An 18963-nucleotide genomic window follows, 5' to 3' on the forward strand; every position below is an offset into this window, starting at 1 on the left:
TTGGAAGGTGAAAATCTCGTGTTCTTGGAATTAAAAACAGAAAAATGGTTGGAGAGAGCAGGAACGGTTGAAGAGTAGCTTCTGGGCATACAGTGTCATGGGGATGAAGACTCTGGAAGAATGGAGGACTTGGGCCTTCAGGATGGACAGTGGAAGACTCACCCAGAAATCATCAGAAGGCCTTAAGGGAGCAAATGGGCGATCAAAACATTGATTTGTAACTGTGGTGTTGGTGGAGAGAAGATTGGCCAGACAGAGGTGGGAAATAATGAACTGAGGGATGTAGAAGCATCTTCCTGGAGTACTCCTTTACGGCATCCTAACCACCTCTTCTCCTTTTCCCTGCTTTTTTTTTTTTTTTTCTCGTGACCTTTTTCTTTCTTTCCTTATCCTTTTCCCCTTTCTCCCTTGCCTTTTAACTCAGGTTTACCAGAGATGGGCACATGGTGCTGTCCCTGTCATGGCTGTTAGAACCAAATATTTGCTGACCAGCGTAGATTAGGAATAAATATATGCCCCCTTGTTGCCTTTATCCCTTGGTGCACCAAGGATATACTCTTTTCTAGCCTAGTCTGGATTTTTTCTCAAAATCCTCGAAGGAAGACCAGAAGCAATTTGGATATCCTAGCCTAAGGCAGTTAGGAGACATGGGAATCAGCATATTAAAAAAAAATAGGTGCTGGTGGGTTGAAGATTGGTTATTTTGTGCAGCAATGAGATAAGCCACTTGGTGGCTCATCTTGATCTACATTTGTTTAACAGCCTGTTGAATTTGCTAAATCACTGATAACATCAGTTTTCAGAATATATGCCTGAGGGTTCAGATGTAAGGTATTAGAAAAGTCAACCAAGAATTTGTAAAGAACCAGTAAGTCACTTTACAAGATGTATGTTTGTTTAATCTTCTCTCTATCCCATTACAGTATTTTGTAGACAGAAAAATTTCGACTTCACTCATATTTTAAATTTTATACATCCTACATTTCACACAGAGGCAGACACAGTAGTTTAATGAGTTGGAAACAGTGTCTTATTTATAATACATACTCAATATCTGTGAGTGACTGAATCTTTATTAAGCCATCAACTATTAAGCAATTATTCTTGAGAAGGGAAGTAATGTGAAATTAAATTTATAGTTCTATTAATACAGTAAAACCCAGTAAACAGTTATTAGCTTTTCATCCTTTTTAGAATAAAGCAATGAATAAACAAACATATGACCAATGGTGAGTTCTTACCCACACAGCCTCTTAGCTCAGATCTTTGGGGCAAGGGACAGTAAAAGATACATTATGATAAAAAAATACATCTTGCAGTTATTATCTGTGTCGCCAGATACTATTGTTATAATGAAGTTCTGTCCTTAATATTTTGCAAAGCAGTTCTAGAAGCAGCAGAGCAGGGCAAAGAAGGATGAGAATCACCCACATAGTACAAGTACAGGCTTCCCCTAAAGCATTTTATATAATCTTCATAATAACTCTAATGAGGTAAGGTTAGTGAGACTTTGAGACATCAAAGAACTCGTCCTAAGATATCAAGCTAGAAAGTTATAAAGACTGAACTTGAATCCAGACGTCTCTGACTCTAAAACCTTGATTTTGGCTGGACGTATGTGGGAGGAGTTTTGACTTACATGCAAGTCTGGTTGAAGAGCATAATCCAGGATGAGATTTACAAATGATAATTGACCATTCTGAAATTTATGGCTTAGAATTTTAATTTGTTGAGAAACTAGACATTCCTGTAGAAGTGTCTTTATGTAGTTCCGTTATAAGGAGAAAGTGGTATTTTAAAAATTCTCTTATTTATGTGAAGGCCACAAAGAAGTCTTCATCATTATTTAAATTAGTTCACATAATTTAAATGACCAAACTCTTCAAACATATACTTTTATTTTTTGCCACTGGGGTGCTTTTCTTTCAAGTCCCTGCTTAACCATTTCCTGGGGTTCTGTGTTTTATAGTAGCTGCTTAAAGAGACATACTGAGAACAGACACAGACAAGCAACTGCAGACCTAATACGCCTCCCCTTCTCATATTTCTAGTCTTGTCCCACTCGTTTCACTTGGAAAGCACATGTTAATTGTTTATTACTTATTCCCTTACTAGGATTTGTTAAATTATGAAATGGCTAATTTATTAATTATGAGTCTCAACATTAATATTACAGAGTAGAACAATCAAGAGATTTGATTTGGGGTAAAATGAGTTTCCCTTTCTATGTAATTTCCAGTCCATCTCCTTGTCTTACAGAATGGTCTGGATAAACAACCCCTTGAATAGGCAACTTAAGTGACATAAAGAATGAGAAAAAACCACACTTGCTGTTTGTTCATTTTAGCATCCATCTGTTAATTGAGACATTTGGCTTATCTGTTTAATAAGATGAACTTTTACCCTTTTATTGACTCAGGCTTTGTTATATCTACTTGATGCACTTCTCACCTGATCTTTTAGAACCAGATGTAAGTTCAGAGGAATCTGTCTCCACTGTAGAAGAACAAGAGAATGAAACTCCACCTGCTACGTCCAGTGAGACAGAGCAGCCAAAGGGGGAGCCTGAGAATGAAGAGAAGGAAGAAAATAAGTCTTCTGAGGAAACCAAAAAGAAGTAAGGAGTTATGCCTTCTTGCTATTTGTAATTGAAGACTGTGTAAAAGAACTGTGGATCAGATTGTTTGAAGTGTTATAACATTGGTTTACACAAGATATTTGCTATTTGGAAGAACTTTTTAGAATTATGGTTTGAAATGTGTTTAGTATGTAGTTGTATGGTCTGTTAGAGTTTGTAATAGTTATCAGAACAATGGTTTGAATGATAAAAAGTTCATTTCTTGTGACTTTGGAATGTGTTTTTGTGCTTAGAATTTATTGTGGGAGTGTCTGATATTTTAAGCATTGACAGAATTTCAATAAGAAATGAAACATGACTATAAAAATCTCACCTGGGAGACACTTCACCATTTTATTCCCCCCTCTGGGCCAGGAATGAGTTATTTTTATATGCTTATGTTAATTGATATCGAGCCATTGCTAGAGTGACATAAAACTCTGTAACATGTTTGATGAAGTATTCAGTTGGAGGGTGACTATGAGAATCTGAAAGCAGAATTTGCTGTTGATAAGCTATTCAATGTGGTGGTGTTTTTTAGTTTAAAATTTTTTTTGCAAGATGGCTGGTAGCATTCATTCTAGTTGGTCAGAACGTTAGGAATTACTTTTTGAATAAAAGAATAACAGTGGTATATATACCTTCTAGGTTTAATCCTTGTTTTCGTAGGTTTAAGTAAGGTCTGTGGAATTTTTAGCAGCTATCCTGTATTTTAGGTGCATGGAGTGCTGTTATTACTTAGAATAAAATTTGTCTAATGCTTTATGGGTCACAAAATTGTTTCAGTAAACATAATCCCATAATTCTTGCAACAGCCTTGTGAAGTATTTGGTATTATATTACTATTTTACAGCTGAGGAGACTGAGACTCAGCTCACTTGCTAAGATGGTATAGCTAGTAAGTGTTGGAGCTAAAACTCAAATCCAGGTTTTCTGACTTCAGAGCTCGAGTTCTTTCCACTATACTAAATTGCATCTGTTGTAGTTGTTACTAGATACACTTTCAAATTCTCATTTCTTTTATGTACTGGCCCTTCCTATCAGTGCTAATTTATATGACTCCTCTCCCCTACGCCTAAGAGAAAACTCCTTTTTGGTTCATTTATAGTACCCAAATTTTCAAAAATGTTTGATTTTGTAAAATTTTGCTTATTTTACATATCATCTTAGTGTGGAAATAAAACGTTAATTTTTACCCCCTTTTCCCCCAGTCTTTTCCTCTTTCTGACTTTATACCTCTTTCTAGAGAGTTTATCTTGCATAATAACAATTCTTTGTTTTAAAGTGAGAAAGATCAGTCTAAAGAAAAGGAGAAGAAAGTGAAAAAAACAATACCTTCCTGGGCTACCCTTTCTGCCAGCCAGCTAGCCAGGGCCCAGAAACAAACACCGATGGCTTCCTCCCCACGTCCCAAGATGGATGCAATCCTAACTGAGGCCATTAAGGCAAGTTTTTATTTCAAGCAATTCATCTTAGATTTATTCTGTTCATCTTTTGCGTATTTGAAAATGACATACTCCTGTTCAGACATGAGAAATCTTGCTTTGCTTCCTAAAAGAGATTTAAGTAGAAGAAAGCCATTGTGAAGTTCGTGCTTTTTAATATGATCATATTTGATGAGCATTGTTAATTTTTTTAAATTTAAATTTACTATAGCAAATATTTTTAACTTATCTTTAGGTTTTTTTTCTTTTTTACTCACTTTAATTGGTTAAGCACAGTTTTTATTTGAAGGCTGAACACATTAATTCATTCAACAGACATTTAAGGACTAACTTCTCTGTGTCAGGTACTCCTACTAGTGATATAGCATAGAAAAAGACAGACAATGTCCTTGCCCTTGTGAAATCTAATTGTGACTCGAGGTAACTAAAAGCATTGAGAATTTTTCTTTTTAAAAGATGTATTATCTTTAGGTCCTTTTTCAAAGCTGGGCATCTAATATTAGTAGTGGTTATCATTCACACTTGAACTATAAGAAACCCTCTGAGAAACCTTACTGCCCTGTTTCACCACCTAGCCATTCCAAATACTTGGAAAAATTATCCTCCTTGCAGAGCATTATGACTTTGCCATAATCTGTTCACGTTTTGTATTGTATTATGTGATCATCAGATAATAGTTTCGTTTTAATTTTTAAGATTATCTTCCAATTTGACCTTGTCTTTTTTGTGTAAATTTTTCTGGTGAATTTTGCCCTATTTATTTCACATCAGATAATAAAAGGAGTTAAAATAGAGGCCATAGGCTCCCTCATTTCAGAGACCCTGTCGCTAGGATCTGAGTCAGAATTGGAGAGAGAGGGATACAGATCAATTTAACCAAGGATGATGTACAGGAAGGAACAGGAACAGCCTGATGGTCATTCTCAGAATTTGAGAAGACAGCACTGACATATAAACTTTAAGAGTTTGCCTTCAGACCTTTCCCTGCACTCCTTCAAGAGTGCTCTCAACTCATTAAGAAAACTTCTCTTGGTCTAGATAGCTTGGCTATGGTGAGATCTCTCCGAGTAGCCTTTCTTCAAGGATTTCACTTCATGACCACTCAGCCCAGGTTTGGAGGAGCAGGGTTTCAGTGAGGGTGGAGGAAGGACTAAAATTTTAAAAGAGTAAAACAAAAAATTAAAACAGTATGATCAGGCCTAAAGAATAATTTGAATATTATTGTGCATAAGTACAAATGGGATATATATCTCTCTCTCAGATGTATTCCAAGCAGTGTAACAAATCATGATTTCAGACCACTGATACCATTTTCTGAATCAAACAGGAATCCTGATGTCTGCTTCTGTCTCATTGTCAGGTTGGTGGAGCAAGCAATTGTTTTAGCATTAGAGAGTTCTTTTCTGCTTGATTTTCTTTGCTTTGTATTTTCTTGTAAGATCGGGAGTAAACTTCAGTAGGTTGTAATAGGCCAGAGACATTTACTTGAAGTAGATGACCCATATTAATGTAACTTATTTGTATTGTACAGTCATTTTTGGTCCATCTTTCTGAGTTATTTTTCTTTGTTGTCAAAGTATGTAACATTCAACTAGTCTTTATCCAGTGAGAATGAGTAAGTGCTACATTCAGTTTATAGACAATAGCAACAAAATTGGTGGACTAGCCCATTACATAAGTAACAGATGTTACTCAAGTGTGCTTCAAAATGTAAAGCGTTCAAAAAAATTTGCTGCGTTTGTGACATAATGACCTACTTAAGTCTTCTATAAGGATGAGTCAAATGGAATACAGATAAATAGGGTGGAAATAGGAGGGCACCTTAAATTCCAAGCGAATGCCCTCATTGTTACTGAAAAGTGCCCTTAAGACTCTGCCATCTATAAACCCTTTTTTGTGCCATTTATTCAGATTATCTTAGCTCTCTACTGGCGTTCACACAAAGCCTACAGAGAAATATTGTTCCCAGTGTGCCAAAGCTCATTTGATAAAATGGGCCAGGTCTGTGGTCCTACAGACAATAGAAATGTTCTGCTTTCCTCATTTTAATGCTGAAGATCTGTCTTCCACTTATAGAAGAGGATTAAAATGGAAAGAGGTTCTTCATTAACACACAGAATGTTGTTCACATGTACCTTTTCTTTGGCTGTTTTGAACAATTTAAAATTATTATTGCAGAAATATTGTAATTCTGTATTTCTCCACAGCCATGATAAACTAAAGTTACCTGAAATACTATTCATTCTTCCCTGCCATTTTTTTCCTCCATTACCAAGTTCACTTCCAAAATAATTTTTTGGAAACATATGTGCCAGATTTTCTCTCTAATGAAAAACAACTAGTTTAAAGTAATGTGTATGGTTTGGTAAATCTGTTTTCTAGGCATGCTTCCAGAAGAGTGGTGCATCAGTGGTTGCTATTCGAAAATATATCATCCATAAGTACCCTTCTCTGGAGCTGGAGAGAAGGGGCTACCTCCTTAAACAAGCACTAAAAAGAGAATTAAACAGAGGTGTCATCAAACAGGTATTAAACAGTTGTTGCTAATAAGATCATTTCAACATGTATTAGCTGTAAGTCCATGTCTAGTAACATTTAGGCTTTTGGTGTCTTTTTTGTTAAAAATGTTAACATGATGATGAAATGTTTAAGCTTAACCTAGTTTTTATTTGAGACTAAGTTTCAAAATCACTGGTGCCACTTACCTTTAATAAGTTAACTGTTCTAGAGAGTGTAAGGAATAGGATAGATAGTGTAATTTTTTTCTAGCTGCTTGTGCTTTTAATTGGATTTTCTTTAGGGGCTGCTTGAGCTTGAGATCATGTGGTGCTGAAGATGAGAAATAGGGTTAAGGAATCCTGTTCTTGCAACTGCAAAAAAGATAATTGCTCTTGTCTTAGGTTTTTAGTTTTAATGCCTGACTTACATGGCTAGACTTGTTACCGTTATAAATTAGCTTTTTAAATAGGTTCACCTTAATTTATTAGTAGCTAAAACCATAATAGTTTGTTAGGAGCGTCAGAGAAGCCTGAGTAAATTGAGACTAGTACTAAAACCAATATTGATTTGAGGCGTAAGTCCTTGTTACTTTGCATAATACATCAAAACATTGCTTAGAATCGTAAAAATCTAAAGCTAGAATGGGCTTTATCTTATCTAAATCCTCTTCAGATGTCCAGAGGGATGAAGTAACTACCAAGGTCCCATGGTAGTGGCAAAGATGATTCTAAGGGCCTAGTTCACTGCATTCCCAGAGTCCTGTTGCCTTTCTTCCATACCTTTCTGCACAGCTTGATAAATACAGAATCTGGTACCATTCAGGCATTTAAACTGTCTTTAGGAGCTTTCAACAGGTACTTAATTCCATATCAAGTGTCTTTTGTGTGCCAGGTGCTTAGGAGTCAGTCAGTCCATCAGTGAGTAAAGTAGAGATTGCTGCTGTGTGGAGCTTACATTGTAGCTTTCTCACAATGCTGTAAAACTGATATTTAAATGGTCTTTAAAATAATCGTTGATTATATTATCTAACCAATATAATTAGAACCGAAAGACCTGTCCTGTATTATAGTGTATGTCAGCAGAGTTTATGAACTGGTTTCATCTTTTTCTTTATGGAAATACAGTTGGTGACTTATTCTTGACTCATAGACTGACCCTCCGTTTGGTTGTTAACAGTTTATAGGCTGAGAGCATTTCAGCTTGATTGCTACATTTAGAGCAGTGTAGGTAAAGCTAAGGTGTGGAGGACTTGGGTTAATGGTGAATCAACTTTAAAGTTCAATGAAACTGCTTTGTAAACTGGAAATATGTGATAAGACTTATACGTACTATATGTGCAATGTCTTAAAATTATTAGATAAGCTTTCTCATATGCAGTAATAATCTGTAATGGGAAAACTGGGAAACAGTGTGGCCTAAGATCAGCTAGACTCTAAACTTTGTTAAAGAGCTGTCTTCCTTTCAAGATAGTGAGAGATTTTCTCATTTTCCACAAGAGATTGTATCTCTTCCTTCCATGGGACTTTTTTTTGTTGAAAGCTTGTAGTAGACTGTCTAACCTAGTATCATAATAGCATTCTTCCCCAGTTTTTTAGGTGAGGAAATAAAACCTCAGAGGGTTCACAGGGTTGTCCAATATTGAGTAGCTGGATAGTACTATAAATAGGATTTGATCCTGAGTCTTTTGACTCATCCATTATTCTTTTTCCTCTGAAGAGTTCAGCAGCACTTTACATTAGTTCTTGTATCACCATGCTGTGTAATTTGTGTAGTCTGATATAAAGCTACTAATATGAATACCAAAATATTCCAAAATAAAAATATTGGTTACTGCAACTAAAATTAATTTACTTTAGGTAAAAGGAAAAGGTGCTTCTGGGAGTTTTATTGTGGTCCAAAAATCAAGAAAAACGCCTCAGAAATCCAGAAACAGAAAGGTAAGAAGTCTGTACCACAGTTTGATTGAGCAGTGTAATACTACCACTAAAAATAGCAACGTTGAGTGTTCACTGTGTGCCGTGCACTATGCAGAGTGCAGCTTTCTGCTAAGGCCTCGAGAGGCTCTAAGTAACATGCTCAGTATCGCCCAGCTCGTACGTAGAACAGACTGCACATCCAAGCACACCAGCCCCAGAGCCCATGCTCCTAACTGTCCTGCACTGAGTGATGGGCAGCGGTGTGATTGTATCTTTGAAACAAGAAAAGGCAAACAGGGACACTTTTACCCAATATTAGACCCCAAAACTATCCCCAGAGCCAGTTTTTCTTCTCCTTTTTGTAAATACTAACACTCACCCTCCCTGAGACACATAATTTGATCTCTGGAAAGTATTTGTACGATAATAAAGCAGAAGGTCTAGTATTTCCTCTGTGTCAGACGTTGAAATGAAGAATATTCCTCTCCATCTTTGTTTTTACAACTCTAAAGATTTTTGTACTTTTTTCATAAAACTTTCACTTTCAAAAGGAACTTTTATGCAGTATGATCCTTTTCATTCTTTGTTTCTGAAGGCTAAGAATGAATTAAGACCTTTAAATAAAATCTATTATTCCTTTTTATTTTTATATATATTTTTAACTCCCTCAATCTGAAATTGTCTCAAAGAAATTGCCACATAAGTGGCACCAGTGTGATATGATTTGTTTGAATGTGGGGAAAAAGTGATAGTTTTCTGTTGGTTAGTTGATTTGGCAATCAACTAAGGAAAGCCCTTAAGTTGAATATAGGAGCATTGGAACAGAAAGCTCCATATTCTATAATGATGATAATTTTTGATATTACATTTCAGAACAGGAGCTCTGCGGTGGATCCAGAACCACAAGTAAAATTGGAGGATATCCTCCCACTGGCCTTTACTCGCCTTTGTGAACCTAAGGAAGCTTCCTACAGTCTCATCAGGAAATATGTGTCTCAGTATTACCCTAAACTTAGAGTGGACATCAGGTATGAGACTTTGGCCTGGACCTTAAAGCACAGAAGTCTGTGTTGTTCCTGCAGCCCCCTTTTTCATGAGAAAGGAGAAAGATTAAATATTCAAGAAAGATTACTTTTAGCTGGGCTAAGAATAAAAACCTTTTTACTAGATTGTATTTTTTTGTTCCATTGCGTTTTCCTTTTCATATCTCCATGTATAGTTTCTTTTTGAAACCCAAACCTGACTTTTATAAGACCCTGGTAGAGTAACTTTTCATGATGTCAGCTTCTGTAATATTCAGTGTTAAACTCTTTGTCCTCTTAGCTGCTCATTATCTTTTTAATTTTTATCTTTCCTAATTTTTTTATTATAGTAAAATGCACACAAGCCTAAAATTTTCCACCTTAACCATTTTTAAGTGTACAGTGTTCATTGGTATTAAATACATTTATAATATGCTACCATCACCACCATCCCCACCATCCATCTCCAAAACTATTTTCCATCTTGTAAAACTGCAATTTCCTACCCATTAAATAAGAACTCTGCATTTCCCCTTTTTCCCCAGCCTCTGGCAACCACTATTCTACTTTCTGTCTTTGATTTTGACTACTCCAAGTACCTCATATAAGTGGCATTATACATTATTTGTCTTTTTGTGACTGGCTTATTTCACTTGGCATAATGTCCTCAAGATTCATTCATTTTGTCCCATGTGTCAGAATTTCCTTCCTTTTTAAGGCTGAATAATATTCCATTGTTTGTACATATTATATTTTGCTTATCCATTCATCTGTCAGTGGACACTTAGGTTGCTTTTGCATTTTAGTTACTGTGAGTATTACTGCTAGGAACATTGGTGTGCTAATATCTCTTTGAGACCCTGCTTTCAGTTCTTTGGAGTATATACCCAGAAGTGGAATTGCTGCATGATATGATAATTCTATTTTTAAAATTTTGAGGAACCACCATACCATTTTCCACAGTGGCTATACCATTTCACATTGCCACCAACGGTGCACAGTTATTTCTTCATATACTTGCCAATACTTGCTATTTTCTGGGTTTTTTTGATAGTAGCCATCTTAATGGGTATGAAATGGTTGGTACTCGTTTTCTATTTAGAGTTATAGCTGAGAACATAAGAGAATGTAGGCTTCTGTTACACCTCTACATAGAAATAGCATAATAACTTCAATTAAACATAGAATGAAAAATTCTACAGGGATTTTGATAGTAGTTCATTTGTAAAACTTGACACTTAAAACCATCTAGACCGATTATTTAGATTGTCACATGTGTTTGTTGTGGAGTCATGTAGACATATTTGTTTAAATTTGTAATTCACAGAGTTTGTGTTTTAGATGTGTGTTTGAGTTCTTTGTTATCATGACTTTTAGAAAATCGTGTTTAATCCAGGGTCCTTGCTGCAGAAGATTTCTGTATTGAATGCATGTTGTCTTGATATAGTTTAATACCAGTATTTACTTAGATTACTGAGGCATACAGTTAGCACTGGTGAAGTTTTCAGCCCAGAAGCCGCATTTTCAGAAAAGAACTTAGTCATCTTCAGAGTGCCCAGTTAAAGTTAATGTGAAATAGTGCTAAAGAAAAGGGAATCATAGAAGCATAAAATTGGAAATTAATATCCTGACATTTTCCTGCTTCTTATGTCCTGCGTCTGACCCACAGATACAACCGTGGGTCAGAAATGCATTGTATGATGCGTTTAAATAGGGAAACACATTTCACTTTTGTATCTCTCTTTACTCTTTCTTTGGTGACTGGAGACCGTATCCTCCCCCAGCTTTTTTCTTTCCTTATGTTTCTGCTTACGTAAGACGGGTTGCTGATAGTTGTATAACTTTGCTCCATGTCTAGTCTTTGAGAACGTTTCCTGTCATCATCTTATGTTGAAACAAAATTTGCCTGGTACCAGATGGGTTGTCAACCCAAAGATGCTAATGAACCTGAAAACCTTTTCCTCTGACCTTATTAATGGTAACTTTTTCCTTTGAGACGCTTTTTCCATTGGCTTCTGTGAAACCGTGTTGATTTTCTCTACTTCTGACTGCAGTGGAGGCCCTGCATTTACATTTATACATTTAACATGAAAATTCAGCCATACTTAAACTTGGTCAAACAAAAGGGCAAGAAAAATATGTCTTTAAGTATGAGTTATCTATATTGGTTGTCTGTAATTTCTCCCCTCCTACTTTCTCTTAAACCTGCTTTTGTCACACTTTACCCCCAGCGTTTTACCTGAATTACTTCTTCCTATCAGTGTCACTGGTGACCTTCATGTTACAGATTTCATTGGTCAGTTTATAATCCTTAACTTGCTGGTCTCTCACTGGTGTTGGAAACAGTCAGTGACTCTCTCCTGCTTGAAACACTCTTTACTTCCTTTCCAGGACACCATACCTTCCTGATTTTTCTCCAACTTTACCCATACTTTCTTAATCCCCTAAGGATTGCTGATTTCCCATTTCGTAACTCCTTAATGTAAGAATGCCCCACGGAGGGCTGGCCTGGTGGTGCAGCAGTTAAGTGCGTGTGTTCTGCTTTGGTGGCCCAGGGTTCACCGGTTCGGATCACCGGTTCGGATCCCCAGTGCGGACATGGCACCGCTTGGCAAGCCATGCTGTGGTAGGCGTCCCACATATAAAGTGGAGAAAGATGGCCATGGATGTTAGCTCAAGGCCAGTCTTCCTCAGCAAAAAGAGGAGGATTGGCAGCCGATGTTAGCTCAGGGCTAATCTTGCTCAAAAAAAAAGAAAGAATGCCCCAGGCTTATTAGACCTTAGGCCTCTTGTCTTTTCTGTCCACATTCACTTGGTAATTCTTTCCACTTTCAAAGCTTTGAATACCACCTGTACACTACTAATTTACAGATATGTAAATCTGGCCCACACCTCCCTCCTAATTCCACATTGATGTATATAGGAGCCTATTGGACATCACCACTTGTATGGCTAACTTGACATGTCCCAAACTGAACTCTTGATCCACCACTCCCCTCTTCTGCACCTTCAAGGTCTTCTCCATCTCAGTTAATGACAACATCATCTTCCCAGTTGCTGAAACCGAAAACCTTGGGTTTGTGCTGGGCTCTTCTCTTTATCCCACAGCTACATCTAATTGCTAAGCAATTACCGTGGCTCTGTCTTTTAAAATATATCCATAAACAGACCTCTTCTCATTACCTCCACTATCACCACTTTCTTTGAAGCCGCCATCATCTCTCATCTGTATTAGAGCAGTAACCTCTTAACTGCTTCTCTCATGCTCCCTCCTCTTCAGTCTGTTCTTAACATGGCAGTGAGAGCGAGACTTTCAAAACTGTAAGTTAGATGTTACCACCGTGCTCCTCAGACCTTCCAGTGGCTTCCCAACCTCCTCTTGGTTATAGCTGGAACCTTTAAATGGCCTGCAGAACATTACACTTCCATTGCATCTCTGACCTGATCTACTGCTCTTCCTCCCTCACTGGCCTCAGAGCCTTCTTGCTTGCTCTTCCCTTTGCCTGAGTGGTTTTCCCCATTAATTGGTTTTGCTCACTCCTTCACTTCCTTCAAGTTTTTACTCTTAATGTGGTCACCACAGGCCTGCCTTAACTGCCTTAATATTTTTTCAACATTTCATTTTGGAAATTTTCAAACATATACATAAATGTAGGGATTATAACCATCATACTAATGTTATTTCTAACAAAATTAGTAATTCCTTAACATTACCCAATACTCAGGCCATGTTCACATGTGCCCAATTGTCTTCAAAATGACTTTTTACAGTTGTTTTGAGTCAGTATCCAACATGGCCCACATGTTGCATTTGATTGACATGACCAACTAAATTATCTTTGCAACCTTTTTCTTCTCTCCCAGCATTCAGAATTCTGTATTTCTGCCTTTTCTTCACAGTGCTCATCACATTCTAGCATACTACATATTTTATTTGCTTTTTTTTTTTTTTTTAACAATTTTTTTTTATTTTTTCCTTTTTCTCCCCAAAGCCCCCTGGTACATAGTTGTGTATTCTTCGTTGTGGGTTCTTCTAGTTGTGGCATGTGGGATGCTGCCTCAGCTTGGTCTGATGAGCAGTGCCTTGTCCGCGCCCAGGATTCGAACTAACGAAACACTGGGCCGCCTGCAGCGGAGCGCACGAACTTAACCACTCGGCCACGGGGCCAGCCCCTGCTTTTTTTTTTTTTAAACTTCAGTTATTTTTTTTTTTTTAAGATTTTTAAATTTTTTTCCTCAAAGCCCCCCAGTACATAGTTGTATATTCTTGGTTGTGGGTCCTTCTAGTTGTGGCATGTGGGACGCTGCCTCAGCGTGGTTTGATGAGCAGTGCCATGTCCGCGCCCAGGATTCGAACCAACGAAACACTGGGCCGCCTGCAGCGGAGCGTGCGAACTTAACCACTCGGCCACGGGGCCAGCCCCTTATTTGCTTTTTTTTTTTTTTTTTTTTTAAAGATTTTATTTTTCCTTTTTCTCCCCGAAGCCCCCCAGTACATAGTTGTATATTCTTTGTTGTGGGTCCTTCTAGTTGTGGCATGTGGGACGCTGCCTCAGCGTGGTTTGATGAGCAGAGTCATGTCCGCGCCCAGGATTCGAACCAACGAAACACTGGGCTGCCTGCAGCAGAGCGCGCGAACTTAACCGCTCGGCCACGGGGCCAGCCCCCCTTATTTGCTTTTTAAACAAATAACTTGTCCATTAAAATTTCAGATTTCTGAAGGCCAGGATTTTTATCTGTATTATTCACTTCTGTTTCCCCTGAGCCTAGCAGACGGTAGTTGCTCGATAAATATTAGTTGAATGAGTGAATATGGGCACTTCATGTGGCCATTCCCAAGGAGCATATGCCCTGGAGCATGTGAGATGAGACGTGAATGTCTCCTCCCATGTCCTGGAGTCTGTAGAGCACTGTGGTTAAGAGCACAGACTGTAGAACCAGTCCCCTTAGGTTTGAACCCTGATTCTGTCATTTCCAGCTTTGTGTCTCTGAATAAGTTATCTTTATGTCTCAGTTTCCTCATTGATTAACTCATAGAATTCTTAGGAGGCTTAAATCTCTTAGTACATGTTAAGCACTTAGAACAGTGCCTGGCATGTAGTAAGTACTCAGTGTTAGTATTATTAGTCACTCTCAGTTCCAACATAATTCTTATGGTGTGAGCATCACACTGTGCTAAATATGATTCTGATGTTTAAAGATGTTTTTTATATAACATGTATGTCACTATCTTAATGTGATAACTGATTTTTTGCAACCCTAGAGGAAAAACTGGACATGTTGGGTTTACATAGAGACTTTGGGTTGGTCTCTAAGAAGGTGCCTTTAGAAACTTTTGAGGGTAATTCTGTCCAATGGCATTAGAAATCAGATTTTAAGATCTAATCCTTACATATGGTGTAACTTCTTTATACTCTCTTTGATTTTTCTCTTTCTAACCCACGCCAAAAATGAACATAAGCCAAGATTCAATTTTATGCCCTATACGTTTCTCTAAACGTATTAATTTCTTTGGAGACCCCTTAGATTCTTAATGGTTTCAACCATTAAGTAGTAATTTTGAGTCTCTTTATCTTAATTCATCTGTGCATTTCTAACAGACTGATGTAATTCTCTTATTTAGATCCCTGCTGCTCAGAACTGTTGCTGCTGTCAGTTGCAACGTGCTCTCCACCCCTTACCTTCAGCTCTCTCTGTACAGGGCTTTCGTTTTTATATTTCAGTGGAGATTGCCTTTCTCCACAGTTGAAAAACATGGCTACCAACAATCACCCATTATTCCCTGCTTTCTAATTAAACTCGTCTAATCATCTTACTTTTTAAAAAAAGTGCTGTAACAATAAACAGTCCCTCGAATTTGTATAGGGCTTTATAAACCACTTTTGTTTACATTGTTTCCCATAATTCTCAAAATAGACTTAAAAATAGATATTCCTAGCCCAGTTTTGCTGGTAAAAATCTTACCCAGGGTTACCTGGCTATTCACTGGTGAGCCAGAACTTTATTTCATCTTTCAGTTATACACCTCTTACTTTTTCCACTGTTTAGCATTGTCTTATATTGGAAAGTGCAGGCATAGCATAGTGTGTAAGAATGCAGAATCTGGAGTCAGACTGCCCACATTTGTAGCCAGTTTCTTCCACTGCCTGTGACCTTGGAGAAATGATTAACGGTTGGCACCATAGCCAGTAAAAAATAGTGTGATACGGACTATAGAATTTTTCCAGAAAAGAGAGCTGTGCCTGTGAATTAGCAGAGGGGTAAAGAGATGGGGCCTGAGTAGGTCCAGAAGAATGTAGAATTTAGATGGGATGATAGACTTAGATGGGATGATAGAGTGGGGAAGGCATTCTCAAAGGAGCTGCACGAGAAAATTTCAGAGGCAGGAGTTGGCATTCTTTTTTGGGTACTAAAAGAAGCAGAAGCCTGGGTCTGACTGGTGGGACCATGTTATGGAAGGCTTTGAAGCTGGGTTGATGCATTAAGACCTGATACCTGGTTAGTTGAGTAACATAATAAAGGGGGCCTTTGTAGGTGTATTAACCTCATAGTGGAGTGCACTATGAAAATAGAAAGTAGTGCAGTACCCAGAAGGCAGGGCATGGTGGCTTTGACTAAGGTTTGGCAGTGATTAGAGAGAAGAGGCCAGTCTGAGAAACTTTGAAGCAGTTGGTAAATATGGTTTTACCTGAAGATAGAAGTGAGTGAATGAGATTTCTAAAAGCCCAGGACAAGGTATATGCTAGTGTAATGGTTGGTATTGCTGAGAAAACAAAAATATTAAGGTGACCGGTTTAAGTGATCCTTATGCCTGGAGCATTTGAACCTTGGTTAAGAAGATTCTTCTCAGACCGGTTATTTAATTTGATAAAGAAAAGAGTCTGAGATTTCAGTGTTTTACTTAAGCTCTGTGATCCCCCATTGGAAATCAGCCTTTAACTTATGGAGGAACTAATAGAAAAATTGTTTGACAGTTAAGTCACTGCCTCACTTATGTTCCCAAGGCTCTGTGCACGTGCTTCAACCCTGACCCTTATCACTCTCTATTATGCATTTATCATCTCGTAAATTCCTTGAGTTTAGTGACCAGATCTATGTGTTTATTCCTCCATAGCCATAATAAATACTTAGTAAATATTTGTGGGATAAATGAGTGAGTATATGTGTGTCTGGGTCATGACATAAGTCATGTTTGTCCTGAATGGAATAGCACTGGCTTAGAAATACTTTCATTGGGAGTTTTGGAGGAGGGCAGGGCTGGGGGGAGGAGTTTCTTCATTTGGAGTGTCAGGCATGTACACGATTTGATAGTATAGTTCCTGCTCTTTAGCATCCTGTTAGCACATGAGATTCCCCTCTACTCTTCTCCTCTTCCCCAAGCATATGGATGATGGAATTAATAACTTGTGTCAACTCAGCCTGTAATGCTTAGTGGTTAGATAAGATTCAGAATTTCTTCTCCACAGAAAAATGTCGAAGCTCAGTGAAGCATCTTGAATGATAATAGTTGGGCTCTCATTGGGCTGTCTCATTGATTTTTTTCTGTCTATGTAGCAACTAGTTTCAAATGAGTTTCATGATACTCTGCTTTATTGGGTGCTATTCTAGTAATTTTTTCTTGAGAGGTGTGGCAAAACACATCACCAAAGTTTTGGCTTATGATGAGTCCTTTCTTAGACGTCCTATTGTTAGCCTGGATACATAGCTTTACATTTGACTCCATCTTGTTCTCTGTCACAGTCCCCATAAAGCTGTAATTCAGCTTGATTGGTTCTCCCTGCACTTGAGGTTCCCCAGCCACCATACAGACTACTGCCCCTTGACAGAGCAGCTCTTGCTTCAACATTTTGGTATTATGTTTTTAATGATACAGTTTCTTCTTGCATGCCATTTGGTTTTGATAACCTAGTTTTTATGTTTTTTTTTTAACTACAGCCCTCTTAAGACAGAGGTACTATGTTAAAAACAACGTATTTTCTTTCCAAGGGAATTGTATCTTATTAGGCTGACTTTAGATACTGGTTTGCAAAAAATGACTCCATTGTTTTTGGTTAATGTGTACATACTTTTAAAAAATCCAGGAGTTTTACCTCAGAATTCCAGAGTTGGATGGGTCTTGAAAGATGCCCATTCTTTGCTTGATTACACAGTTTGGTTGCCGTTGTGGTCTGGTGATAAGTGATTGGTTTTTGGAGTGTCCTGGCAATTTGGAAATTGGTTCTGTATCATACATGGTTCTGTATGTACAGGTAATGGCTTGGCTTCTTTGCTTGAAGAAAAAAGAATGCCACTTAAGAGTGCTAACAATTTACTACTTGATTGTCCATTTTAACAAAGTACTCCATATAACAGGAGTCAGAACTTTATTTAGTTCAGGGAATAGCCCTGGATCTGTTTCTTCAGATCACTCTTGCATTGATATATTCATTGCTATTTTTTGTTTTATTTGCAGGCCTCAGCTGTTGAAGAACGCTCTGCAGAGAGCAGTAGAGAGAGGCCAGTTAGAACAAATAACTGGCAAAGGTGCTTCTGGAACATTCCAGGTTAGAGGCCAAAAAGGCTTGGTTATATAGAGAAGTGGTTTTCAAAAGTTTTCGTTTCAGGGCCTCCTTTACTCTAATGATTTATTGAGGATCCCAAGAGCTTTTGTTTATGTGGATATACCTATCAATATTTATCATAGTAGAAATTAAAACTGAGAAAACTTTAAATATTTATTAGTTCATTTAAAAATAACCCATTACACATTAACATAACATTTTTTGTGAAAACTATAGTTTCCAAAACAAATTTTAATGAGAATTTTTAAAAAATTTTAATGAGAAATTTTAACATCTAGCCTAATAGACGACAGCTCGTATCTGTTTTACTTTGGGTTAGATCTATGAAGAAGGTTCAGCTCACACAGAAATATAGTTAGAAAAGGATGGAGTGTTTTAAGATAATTTTCAAATAGTTGTGTATATTATATTCTTTGCTACTATACCAAAACTCAACAAATGATATTTTTAATAGCTTTATTGAGCTATGATTTATATACCATAAGATACACTCATTTTAAGTTAGAACTTATAATTCAATGATTTTTAGTAAATTTATAGAGTTGTACAGTCATCACAACAATCCAATTTTAAAACATTTCCATCCCCTGAAAAAAATCTTTTGTGCCCATTTGCAGTCATTCCCCATTCCCATCCCCAGCCAACCTACTAATGAACCTTCTTTCTGTATGGAGTTGCCTTTTCTACGTATTTTATATAGATAGAATCATGCAACATGTGGTCTTCTGTGTCTGACTTTTTTCACTTAGCATAGTATTTTTTTAGTTTTATCCATGTTGCAGCACGAATCAGCACTTTCATTTCTTTTTATTGCCAAATAGTATTCCATTGTATGGATCTGACACATTTTATTTATCCATTTACAAGTTGATGAACATTTGAGTTATTTCTACTTTTTAGCTA

General features: G+C 37.3%; 1 protein-coding gene across 40 annotated transcripts in view; it reads left to right on the plus strand.

Annotated features, from left to right (window-relative positions):
- The window catches only part of HP1BP3 (heterochromatin protein 1 binding protein 3), a 34409-nt gene that overhangs the window by 6218 nt on the left and 9228 nt on the right, over positions 1-18963 (plus strand). For all 40 annotated transcript variants that reach the window (XR_011436528.1, XR_011436530.1, XR_011436529.1 and 37 more), the window contains 6 exons: positions 2464-2617; positions 3903-4062; positions 6445-6588; positions 8418-8498; positions 9351-9505; positions 17952-18042. Coding sequence is in view for 35 of the 40 variants with exons in the window: in XM_023635573.2 (XP_023491341.1) it covers positions 2464-2617; positions 3903-4062; positions 6445-6588; positions 8418-8498; positions 9351-9505; positions 17952-18042 (785 nt within the window). In the remaining 5 variants the exon portion in view is untranslated. The remainder of the gene's footprint in view (positions 1-2463; positions 2618-3902; positions 4063-6444; positions 6589-8417; positions 8499-9350; positions 9506-17951; positions 18043-18963) is intronic.

Source organism: Equus caballus, chromosome 2, assembly GCF_041296265.1.
Source record: "Equus caballus isolate H_3958 breed thoroughbred chromosome 2, TB-T2T, whole genome shotgun sequence".
Taxonomy (NCBI): domain Eukaryota; kingdom Metazoa; phylum Chordata; class Mammalia; order Perissodactyla; family Equidae; genus Equus; species Equus caballus.